This window comes from Poeciliopsis prolifica, unplaced genomic scaffold (genome assembly GCF_027474105.1).
Source record: "Poeciliopsis prolifica strain line A6 unplaced genomic scaffold, Auburn_PproV2 SCAFFOLD008, whole genome shotgun sequence".
NCBI lineage: Eukaryota > Metazoa > Chordata > Actinopteri > Cyprinodontiformes > Poeciliidae > Poeciliopsis > Poeciliopsis prolifica.
Window position 1 is genome coordinate 5,143,379 of NW_026562383.1, and position 12,686 is coordinate 5,156,064.

At 42.9% G+C, this 12,686-nt stretch overlaps 1 protein-coding gene across 1 annotated transcript; it reads left to right on the top strand.

Moving 5' to 3' along the window:
• The first annotated feature begins 893 nt into the window (after positions 1–893).
• urod (uroporphyrinogen decarboxylase) lies at positions 894–6,926 on the top strand. The gene is made up of 10 exons (XM_055032823.1): positions 894–1,054; positions 2,443–2,555; positions 2,726–2,805; positions 2,954–3,016; positions 3,353–3,550; positions 3,631–3,792; positions 4,833–4,967; positions 5,248–5,348; positions 5,703–5,769; positions 6,652–6,926. The coding sequence occupies exons 1-10, from the start codon at positions 1,032–1,034 to the stop codon at positions 6,814–6,816; spliced, it is 1,107 nt and encodes a 368-aa protein (XP_054888798.1). The 5' UTR covers positions 894–1,031; the 3' UTR covers positions 6,817–6,926.
• Positions 6,927–12,686: the final 5,760 nt, after the last annotated feature.

A 12,686-nucleotide genomic window follows, 5' to 3' on the forward strand; every position in this document is an offset into this window, starting at 1 on the left:
TTAGACCAGAAGAGACTCCAAAGGCCAGTGTCTGGGTACCTCTGTGTGTTTGGAGGCACTGATGAACACAATTTTCCCAGGATTGTTTGTATCACTCTCCCAAGTTGTTTTTATTCCGGTTCTGGTTTCAATATTTTACTGAGAAATGAGTCACCTCTTTAAAAAACGGATGAAATGGGTTTTCTTGGAAATTCCTTCTTTTAAAGGTAACATGAAGCGCTTGTATGACTCCCGTAAAACAGCAGAAATCAACTTTTTTTTTTTCAATGAAGAAAAATGAATTATTAAACGCAGGAACGTGTGGTATTTTTTTTTACTTAATGGTATTTTTGATTTGTTTCATTTTGTCTGATTTGTTCCACAGATTCTCCCCACATATTGAAGCACACTTTCTTTCAAGTTCAAAGCTGCAGCATGACATTTGTTAAAAAAAATTTTCAGAGACAGGCGCTGTCAATCAAGAGTGTGTACGCGCTGTTCAATGTGCTAATGGTAGAAAAACGTTCTTATCCCAGCTGGCAAACTGCAGAGTAACATAGAAAAGAGGAGTGTGTTTAGCATTAAATTTCTAAAAGAAATAAGATTATATAGAAGAATATAATTGAATAAAATAGATAGTACTTTGACTCACGTTCTGACACAGTAAATGCTTTGATGCCTCCCACCATACTGCAGCTTTCATGGCCATACAGTAGTTTGAAGTTGACTTACTCTCTGAGTAAGCTGTAGTTGACTAAATTAGTGAGTTTTGTGCCATGTAGAAAATAAAACATATTACAGTGGTGATATTGTGTCAAAATAGATTCGCAACGACTGAAGAAGAGGGGAAAACATCAAACGAGACAGGCGCTTTTATTTTGAAAACGTCAGTGCGCCCTGGGTGACTGGTCACGTGGTCTTCCAAGATGGCCGCGCCCTCTCGCGGTCAGCGGGGCCAGTTGAAAAGACGAGCCGCAGATTCGAAGTGACGACTTGAGACGCCGCCAGAGGAGCTTTCGGGTCAAACCTGTCGCTTCTTGAGCCCCGCAGACATGAGCGACAACAACTTTATCCTGTAAGTAACCTGCTTCTGCCGCCAGCGCCTTCAGAGAGCCGGGATTAGCCGCAGCGGGTTTTGTAGCAGCTAGCTGCTGAAGCAGGAACTTTACGAAACCTGCTGACGAAAGAATGAACGAACCTCTTCTTCATTCATCACGTTTTAATCGGAAATGGACTAAAAACAAACCGGCCTGACTAGTGTGTATCTCCTCCTCATTTACAGAAAATGTTGATTTTTATTAGTTTATTATTACTATTATTGTTGTTGTTGTTGTTATTTCACTCATTGAAAGTGCACCCGAGGTAATAGTTCATTCTTTCAGTCTTAATTAAAAAAAAAACTATATATGTACACATAAGCACGTTATCCTAATCTCAGTCTTATATTTTTTAAGAATAACATATGTTGAGTATTAAATTTCTCTGGCTGGGATCCATCCTCATTCAACCGTTTTTCTTCTGCTGCTGGCAGATGATAAGGAAAGAGAAGAGGGTTATCTGTCATTCTCACTTAGGGCAGGTCAGCTCAGGATTCTCAGGGTCATAAAGGGGCTTTTAGTGTGTGTGTGTGTGTGTGTGTTGTCTAAAGGTTAGGGTGTTCAGCAATTTGGGAATGGGAGCTCCAAAGGAAAGGAAAAGACCGACCGAAACTGGTGAGGCTTTTGTCATTTCCCACATGGAGACGAGTCTGGAACAAACGAAGGCCATTCAGATGTGAACAAGCCATTCCTTCAAACCGAAAAATAAAGAGCCAGATTACTTTCCAACTGGATTCAGAGTCATGTCTTGGGCTCTCCTCATGAGCAATCCAGACATTTGAAAGCAAAACAGAGCAGCTTTTTAAACCGTAGAACTTCATCCCAGTTGCTTAACATGGTGGTGGCAGCGTCATGTTATTATCCTGCCGTTATTAAAACGGCAGGATTCCCCAAAGCCCTCCAGTATTTTCAAACCCAGAATGCTCCATAAGCTCAAAACGTTAAAGTAGCTAAATTTGCTCTCGGCCTTCCTGTTATCTCCTCCGTTTTGTCATCTCACAGCCTGAGATATATCAAAATATGGTTAACCCTAACAGAAAGGAGTCAGATGCTCAAATGGATAAAGCAGGACCCATTTCCTCAGTCCAAAGCATGAACTTTTTGCCTTTAAGAAACTTTTCATTGCTTCCTTTGACTTCCTGTTTAAACACAACACAAAAAAGAACGGCAACTTTGAGCCCACTTCACTTATAAGCTACAACTCAACTCTTTTTATTTTTATTTTTTTTGAACCCACTTCACTTACAAGCTACAAGTCAACTTTTTTCTTTTTTTTTTTGTAAGTCTTCAGTTGATTAAGCTGAAAATCTGCTGATCTATCCGTTGGTTCTTTGTGCGTCTCTAACTGGATGTTTCTCTTGTCCAGCCCCAAAGACTTTCCTGAGCTGAAGAACGATACGTTCCTGCGAGCGGCGCGAGGAGAAGAACCCGAACACGTCCCAGTCTGGTGCATGAGACAGGCCGGGAGGTATTTGCCAGGTACTGATGACCTTTAACCCTTCTCACAAAGACACTGGAAGCTCTTGGCTATTTGTGAAAACTGTTTGGCATGCATGCATTCTACAATCTTTTCTCTTTTTTTTCCTTTCTATACTGAATATTTTTGTCGGTCGGTAAGCCCTTTCCCCCCGTTGAATGTTTGTCTGCAGAGTTCCGCGAGATCAGAGCTGGGAAGGACTTTTTTGACACATGTAGGTCTCCTGAAAACTGCTGTGAGCTCACCCTGCAGGTAAAATCTCCCCTAAATCCAAACATGATTTAGGGGAGAAAAAAACAAAAATACACAAAAGGCCTGATTTGGTGGAACGCTTTGCTTTCTTGGACTGATGAAGCTCTTAATCCACTTCACCTTGAAATATTCTCTGTTCTCCTTCCAGCCTTTGAGGCGTTTTCCCTTCGATGCTTCCATCATCTTCTCTGACATCCTGGTCATCCCACAGGTGGGTCACCTAGCAACAGCTGCGGTCATTGGACGTGTCCATGTGGAAATAAAATATATTTGATGAACTGATAGAAATTTGGTGTGTGTTTACAGTGTGTTTTGTAAAACAAAAGGTCATTTTACTTATGCAGCACATTTTCAGCAAACAACACAAGCACTTGTGTTTTATTTAGTTTGACACCCTGAAATAAAACTCAGTGCAGAATTGACCTAATCTTTTTAGTTTTATGTTACTTACTGTGAGAACATTTACACGCCAGACGATGCGCCTAACTTGTATTTTCAGGTTTCTTCATAAACATGGAGCCGTTTCTGTCTTTGCCCTTCATTTCAGGCCATGGGAATGGAAGTCCAGATGCTGACCGGCAAAGGCCCGACGTTCACCGACCCGCTGAAGGAACCCGAGGACCTGCAGCGCCTCCGGGCCAAGGTGGACGTCAGCAAAGAGCTGGACTACGTCTTCAAAGCCATCACTCTGACCAGACACAAGATCGAAGGGAAGGTGCCGCTCATCGGCTTCACGGGCGCGCCGGTAAGAGAGAAACCCAGACCCGGCCCGGCGGTCGGTCCACGAAACCCCAGAAGTGTTTTAACCGTTTTGTCGCGCCACAGTGGACCCTGATGTCGTACATGATCGAAGGCGGCGGCTCCACCACCCACTCCAAAGCCAAGCGCTGGCTGTACCGCCACCCGGACTCCAGCCACATGCTGCTGAAGATGCTGGCCGACGTGATCGTGGAGTACCTGGTGGGACAGGTGGCGGCCGGAGCGCAGGTCAGAACCCCTCCGTTCGCGGAACGCATTTAGAAATGTGTTGCCACTTGAAACACACTTAACAGGGGCACCATTCATGCTATGCAGGGCAGTGTAGGATGTCATTTGCAAAGACGAATGTTGATTTGTTGATTTGCTCCAGTCTACAGGGAGACGGGTTTTCCTTAGCCTCAGCAGGAAAAACATCTGATTCAGCATTTTCCTTTTGATTTTCTATTAAAAAAAAAACACAAAAAGCAGCCCTGACACAAAAAGTTGCCATGAGTCATTTGGTTGTCGGGTTATTCTAGTAATATAATTATTATTTTTTTCTTTAGAAGTGACTATAGAGGTAGTTGCATCGCTTTAAATGTTTACATTTTGGCCTCTTACAGCCACAGTTCCACATATTTTATTGGATTTTCATTACTAGATGGACACAAAGTGAGCATGAATGTAGCATTGTATTATTTATAGTTATCTTTTTATTATTACTTATGTGTTGTGTGAAACTTCTGCTTTGTTTTTGCGCTTTCCTGTCACAATAACAAATTTTGCAGAAGGACAAATTGTCCCAGATGTTATTGCGACAAATCATAATATTGCTGTTTTGAGACCCTTTAAGTAACGTGGTGTAATAACACAAGATCAGTAAACTTAAAATAAGAAGATTGATGAAGATAGCGAAACTAGATCTAAGCTCCCAGTTTTATTAAAGTACAACTTTGCTTTTTTTCCCCCCCCCTCGATGTAATGACCCACTCAGTGACTCACGTTGCATCGCCCTTACTCAAGCACTTTTGCAACAAGTGTCCTCTGTCTGCCTACACGCTCAGGTCTAATGCACAAGGGGGAATTCGCTGGATGAGAAATCACGAGCAGCTTTGACTCGTGGCGAGATTTACTAACCGGCTAATTTTACCCGTCCAACGTTGTTGGTGTTTGCAGGAAAGAAGAAGAAGAAGAAGAAGACAAAAACGTGATGCGGGGGAACTCGTGGAAAAGCGTTTTGTTTTGTCAGAGGTTCGCTCAGCCTCCTCATTGGGTTTGTCGCTCTGCAGGCCCTGCAGGTGTTCGAGTCGCACGCCGGCATCCTGGGCCCCGTGGAGTTCAGGGAGTTCTCCCTGCCGTACCTGCGAGACATCGCTCGCCGCGTCAAGGACAGACTTAAGGAGAAGGGACAGGATGTTCCGATGGTGAGAGACGCCTCCACCAAAGATGCTTTCGCATCGTCTGATTTAAGTGCAGACAAGTCACCAGGGGCAGCAGCCCCTCTGCTGCCCTGATCCCATTCGCTCATTTCTCCAACCTGTGATTTGAATAAATTGTGTTCCCTCACTGGCATGGTGTTGCTAAAATAACACCTAATCCCTAATGGGATCAATAGAAATGATGCCAAGTGCTGCGGCACACCATTACCTGTAGGTGGCAGCATTTGATCACAGCTGGGCTGTGTCTGCTGTTTGGCTGTTGCAGATTGTGTTTGCGAAGGATGCTCACTACGCCTTGGAAGAGCTTTCTGAGTCTCACTACGAAGTGGTGAGCTTGGACTGGACCATTGACCCTCGATCAGCAAGGTAACACACACACACACATATCCAGTTTGTGTGCCACTTCTTACTGCCCTGTGTCTATATTTGTTCTCCTCTCTCGTGATTTTGGCTGCCTCTGGGAGGCAGCTAAAAGTTAAAGCAGCGTTGGTGGGTCTGGTTAACCATTTACTGTTGACCCGCCCCTGATTATCTCTCTCTCTCTCTCTATCCCCCTCCTCTCAGTTTGTCACTGGGTGCAGGATTTAAGTCAACAAACATCTGCGTTTCCTCCTCCACTCATCAAATACTTAACCTGTTGGTTAAAGGATTAACAAGTGTGTGTGTGTGTGTGTGTGTGTGTGTGTGTGTGTGTGTGTGTGTGTGTGTGTGTGTGTTCAGGGATCGCACTGGAGGGAAGGTCAGCCTGCAGGGAAACATGGACCCTTGTGCTCTGTATGCACCCAAGGTAACATCTACTTCCTGTTTGCTCAGACGTCCATATTGACAGATGAACAGCTCTGGTTAATTAAGTAGAATTGTTATTTATTTATTACAAATTGAAAAATAGAGAATATCTTTCCCATTTACAGTTTGGGTCATTAATAAAGCCAAATTTGGTTTATTTTCACCCAACTTCTGAAACGATTAATTGTGACGAATACATTTTTGAAATAATAGTCAACTTATCGATTAATCATTAACTTGAAAGCTTAAAAGAAAAGGACATTTGCTGAAAAAACAACATATTCAGAGCAATAAATAAGCAAAAAAACAAAACATTTTTAATTAAAAGTTTAATAAAGTTTTAAATTCAGTGAAGGAATGATATTCTTGCACTTCAGGCAATAAAATGTTTTTCTCATTAAAATAAGAATTACATTTTGTTTATTTTTAATATTGTAGAAAAAAGTTTACGAGGATAAATGAAAAATCTGTAGAATGTGCCAGTTTTTAAAGAATCACATTAACCGATTAATCGTCAGACTAATCGATTACTGAAATGAAAGTTACCTGTAGCCATGTTTCACCCCCAGTTACTAAACAAACCATTTTTTCACATTTTATCTCATTACAACCACAAACGTTAGAGTGTTGTGTCTTTTTTTGTGTGTGTGGGAGACAAGGCGGTGGCAGTATGATGCTCAGGGGATGCTTTTTATCTATTAGCTGGGAAAATTCCTCCAGCAAAACAGTTAAAATTGCATTATTTTAGGACAAATTAGTTGGTAGTGTGGCTATAATGTGGGGGAGAAACGTAAACGGGGTGTAAATATGATGCGACTGTAAGTGTAAGTAATTCCTTCTCTGAGGTAATCCCCCTGAAGCTTAACTCGTCGCTCTGGTTCAGGAGCAGATTTCGGACACCGTGAGGAAGATGCTGGAGGGTTTCGGAACCAGGGGCTACATCGCCAACCTCGGCCACGGCCTGTACCCCGACATGGACCCGGAGAACATCGGCGCCTTCGTCGACGCCGTGCACCAGCACTCTAAGCTTCTGATCAAGCAGAAATGAGGACAGGAATAGAGGATGTACACTGCTGACGATGTAGAAAAGAATGCGTTGTTTAAATCATGTATGTGTTTTAGTTTTTGTTTTTTTTAATACAGATTATCACCCCGAAACGACTGTCTGTTTTTACATCGGGACAGAAAAACAAAAACACCACATTCCCATTTTGTGCAGCTTTTTAGGACGAACATGCTGCTTCTCTAAGATGAGCTGTTTTTCTCTTCAGCCGTGATGTTTATCTCAATCGGGAGTGGATTATGTGTTTTGGATTGAAAAGCAATCGCATGATTTTTGGCGACGTGCATGTAGAGCTCATCTTAAGTGCCGCGGCATCATATTAGCGATCACATTCGATCTGTTTGGCAGGTCCAAAGCACCTCGAGTGATGAGTATTAAGGTTTTAGTATTTATCCCAGCAACGTTGGTCGAGCGCTTACAAATACATTAATAAAAAATAAAAAAATAAAAAATATATATAAATACAATTAGACTCTATGACTTAACTCCTTGTCAGGCAACGTGGTTCTGTTTGAAAAGCTGATAAAGGGGAAAAAAAACAAACGGGGATTTAAAAACGGGTGATTTGCTTAAAAGGGTTTTTGCTTTTAAAGAGACATTTGACATTTTTGGGGGATGGAGGGGGTAAATGCAGCACAGCAGATGTCCACTGCCATCCAGCACCCTGCCTGAGCAAATTCCCTCGTTGAATATTAACGAGAGCACATTTAAAAACAAAAAAAAAAACAGTTTGATTAGTTTTATTAAGTGTTTGTTGCACTACAAGATGGTTCATGAGGATGGTTCATCTTCATAATCGACTCATTTCCCTGAAAATGGCATTTTATTATATCACTCCATGTTAATCTAATGTGAAAATCCCACATATGCCACCAATAAATGAGCTTATTAGTTTTGAATTGTCTTTAATCCACAGACGCAAAATAAAACGTCGAGGCTCAAATATAGTGTGAAATGGAGTTTAAGCCCTTGTTGATTTGTTTTATGTATTTTTCACAGCTGCTTCAGAACGTTAAACCAATTCATGTATCGGCGAAAGACAACGCAGGTCGACACGTAACAGCATTTATATCACTATGTCTACATTTTGTTCAAACATCTTTCATCTCTAATCACTTTTTCATAACCATGTTGGTGTAATTTTTTTCCTCCCTGAATAACCCCCTTTATGTAAATACCCCAAATTATTTTTCTTTTTTTTTATTTCCTTGTTTTGTCTGAGTAATATTCAAGTTGGCTTGACGTTGTGAAACACTTGAATATGAGAAAACAGGAAGTGTTGGAGGGAAAAACCTCAGCGCAGAATTGGTGGAGCTCATTTCCACTGGTCAGTTTCTCAACATGCACGCAACTTTCATTTGATCAACCAAACCGCTCACGTCCGATGAAAAGAAGTTGGTGTTTAAAAACGTCTCGGTGACCGCCGTGGCTTTACGTCCATTTCGGCCTGGATGATGGTGCTGCGACTTTTAAAACATGCAGGATGCCGGCCCCTGAGGGCCACAATGGGCTTCCTGACATTAGGGTTTAGAATGGCTGTAGAGATGGGTTCATGTTTGGAAACCAACCAACAAACTTAAATGGTCTCCATGCTTTCCGATGAACAGAGCGATCAAACATGAAGCTAAGAGACGTTTCACCAAACAACAATTTGAGCCTTGATTTATCATTTCGATTTTGTGCGTGTGAGAAAAGAGAACATTGCCCACCGTCTTGGAGCCAAACGAAGCATATTCATTCCATAGTTGGGGTGAAAAAGGAAAGCATAATAAAAAGGAGAGGAAGAGAGCTTGATTGATTATGTGCGATTCGATAGCGAGGCCTGGTTAAGAAAATGGGGCAGAGGCGCGACAGTCGCTGCGAACGAAACTGGGACAGGGAGTGAGACGGTGTCCTGCCGGAAGGTGTGGGAGTCTGTTTTTAAAACGGCGAGTCCTCTGAGAAACGCTTTAAAACGAAGGGGCCGAACAAATAAACAGCTCAAGAGGCACGTCACAGTTTCACGGTTTTTAAAGGAGAAAAAAAAAAAAGAAAAACAGTTCAGAGCTGCAGGAGTCCTTAAAATGCACTTCAATGATGCGTGACGTTCAGTTTCCATGGAGTACAAATGTGAGACAAGAGCTTCATTTTGTATTGGCCTTTTGCCACAAGGCCAGAGGAGGACCAGAAACAAACTGCAGCAAGAACAAACTGCAGCAAAAACTGCAGCAAAAAGGGGCTATTTTACCCAAGTTTCCATGGCAACTCTTGAGCCAATCTCTGCCAACCAGTTGCTTTGGGAGGCTTGCCAGGAAAAGCCCTTTCTGTCCTACCATCACAAACATAACCAGGCCAAGAAATCAGCTCCCCTTCCAACTATTTTGTGCAGCTTACAACAAAATTTAACTTGCCAGCAAAAGGTGGGTCAAACAAAACGTCAGAAACAGCAACATGAATTATGAAGATTGTAAACTAAACGACCTTTCCCAAAAAACAAGGGTCCAGTTGAGACCAAAGCACCAGACTGAAGACTTTTATCATTTAGTTTTTGGGTAAAAAGAGAAAAGTGATAAATAAAGTAAATGAAAGTGATTGACTTTCTGATTGAGCTATTAATTGATTTATTGTGACAGGCCAATTTATTTCCCCAAATAATACATTGTAAAGCCAGGATTAAGCAAGTTGGGTCCATAAATTTCATCGCTTAAGATGAAGATATTTAACCAGATCTCAAAATCCGCAGATTCTAAGTGAAGAACCTGAAATGCAACATTAAGCACTGCTTAATGTTGCATTTCAAGGTTTACATAACTAGAAAGGGCAGATCAAACTGGTGGAGAAATTGAACTTCCAGTCAAAAAAGAAACAAACAGGAGAGAAAATGATCAAAAGTCATCATTACGGTGTTTACTGCCGAGGTCGGGACTCCCCCGGACCCCCGTCCGGTGACGTAATGTTCCCCAGATTGGTCCAAAACCAAAAAACCAAACAAAACAAAAAATCATCAGCAGCACATAAACAAACGGATTTAAAGGAATCTGCTTATCTGCCCTTCTTAGCTGCGTCCCAGAGCCGCACTGAATTTTGGATTAACTGATCTCTTCTCTGAGCCTCTGTGATGATTACAGTAATGAAGCGCGCCGTTTCTGTCTGACAACACGTCGCTTTGTGTTTGCTCCGAATTCTTCAGCCATGCAATCCGGCAGGGATAAGAAAAAAAAAAGGTAAAAACAGGTATCGGGCCTGAAACATGGTCAGTTCGCTTTCAGCGTATCATCTGAGATTTTAACCAAATTGTGACCATTTCAAGTTATTTTGTGGATGCATAACCTTTTTCGACCGGCCTCAACTTGTCCAATCAAAGGTAACTCGGTTTCACCCAACATAGTTTAACTATTAACCAAAAAACTCAAAGGCTGTCTGTGTGACGGCCAGTGGCTCAGGCGCGGAGTCCGCTGATCCTTTTCCAACCTGAAGCATCAACACTGCTGGTAAAAATACACACACCTCAAAAAAGACGAATTCAGAGTGTGTTTCAGGCACCTACACAGCACCCCTGACGCGCGCTCACACCACTAATCGTTGGATGTAGAGTACATTGTTGGGTTCTCAGAGTTTTTATGATTTATTTACAGCCCTACTGACGGCTAAGTGTTGGGGAAATTATGATGTATTCAAATGATCTCTAACTTAACCATTGTGGTTTTTAACTGGGTTAGGGTTAGGGTTAAGGCGTCCTTATTTCTAAGGAACCAAAGTCATCAAGCAGCAAAACTTCGCAGCTCAATCGCTGAACCTGCAGACTGTTGCAGGGGGATCGTTGCTGCTTTAATCTCACAGCTGACAACAGCTGCATTTCCATTGGCCATGTAATCGCGCAAATTTGGAATTCCAAAAATAAATTTGCTTAATGGAAACCTGGTACATATGGAAAGAAATATGTTAGTTTCTTTGCTGGGATGAGGTGGTTTTTTTTGGCTGTATTGAAATGAGAACATTTCACAAAACTACAACAGAAACACTTGTTTTTGTTTTTTTTTTGCATCACACAATCATGTGATCAACAACCAGAAGTTGCTACTGACGGAAAAGACGAAGGAGACGACAGGAAGCGGTGGGAGGATGAAGGCGCCATGTTTTTTGCAATTTATCACGTGATTTTATTTGCGGTCCTGTTCGTTGCGAACGATGCAATTGCAAATGCGTTCTTTTTTCGACATGAGCAGGATGCTGCTAACGTTTCGCGCACATTCGGAACCGGAGCGCAGCTGCAGCGAGCGACTCTTTCACCATTTTACAGACGCAGAGTGTGAATCAAAATACACTTCACCTGGAGCAGAAGCACTTTTTGATCCTTTGTTCGTGTCGTTGCCGAGCACGCTTTAGCGTAAAATGCAAATGCAGACATCCAGCCCTCCACATATTATAAAGGCTGCGCCGCAGTGTTATTAATATTTACAAAACTACACAAAGCTCAAAGCGGCCAGAGAGGAGAATTTTAAAAAAAGCGTTTTAGTTTTTATTCATCCTTTTCCTTTGTGTGTCGTAGTACAATAAACAAGTACACACTCGCTCAAACACACCTACACAAACTGAACACACACAAAGCTTTTGTTGTGGGCACATAAATAGCGAAGACAAATGAACAAAAATCACCGCTGATTGGCGACAGGTAAAGACTGAAGAGGCTACGGCTGTGTGTCAGTGGGCCATCTGGGAATAAAGTGACAGTCTGCACACGCATGTGTGTGTGTGTGTGTGTGTGTGTGTGTGTGTGTGTGTGTGTGTGTGTGTGTGTGTGTGTGTGTGTGTGTGTGAGACAGGAAGAGAGACAGTGAGAAGGTTGTAACAATGAATCTGCTCTTTAGAAATGGAGATCAATTTCCACATGGTTGCCTTTAAAGGCTTTGGCAGGAGAATAATATATAAGTGTGTGTGTTTTCGGCGTGTGTTTCTGCTGGTGTTTGTGGCTCTGAACGTCTACATGTGCACAAATCGTCTCATTGTGTGCATTAGCGTCATTGTGTGTGGGCTTTTATGTGCTTAGTTTGTGCACAGTGAATGAACAGGTGGATGTGTGCCTCCGTATGTGTGTGTGTGCGTGTGTGTGTGTGTGTGTGTGTGTGTGTGTGCGTGTGTGTGTGTGTGTGTGTGGGTGTCTTTGAAGGAGGTCCAGGCTCCATCTCTCAGCAAATCAGCAGGCCTGAAAATCCAATCTGCCTAGAGAGACAGCAGGCTGTACATCATCTGTCATGGATGGACACTATCAGCGCTTTATCAGTGACCACCCCCTCCAAACACACACACGCGCACGCACACACAACATATCTTTCAATGAGCACATGCATGAACGAACGCACACGGCCCGCAGTGACAGAGACTGATAGGCATTATTAACTGTGGTGGTTGTGTGGAGGAGAGCAGTGGGGTTGGGCAGAAGCAGGGAGTGAAACTCTGGCTTCAGTCTGAGCTGGACCCTGAGACGCTTCGCACCGATCCAGATCCTGACAGCCGTGACCGGCCTTCTTTGCCGACGACGCCTTTCTATTCCGGGCAAGTCCGCCATGTTGCCGCAAACAACAACTCGTCACCTGCAAATGGTTAGCACCCTGAATAATAGCGCCGAGCCGTTCCATTCCTCTTCACTACTTGGATATTGTGCCCATGCAAGGCAGACGATCAGTCATGTGGAAAAACACAGAGCAGGCGTAACCCCTGACCCTTGGCAGGTGAAGCACTAGCATCAGGGCAGATTTTGGTGGAGTGTACTGGGAAGCAGCTGAGTGTTCCGGGTTGATGTTGACGTAAGAAGCAGTGGAAAGGGACGAGGATACCGACTTGAACTGAGCCCAACCGGGCTTCAAAGACGCCTCGAC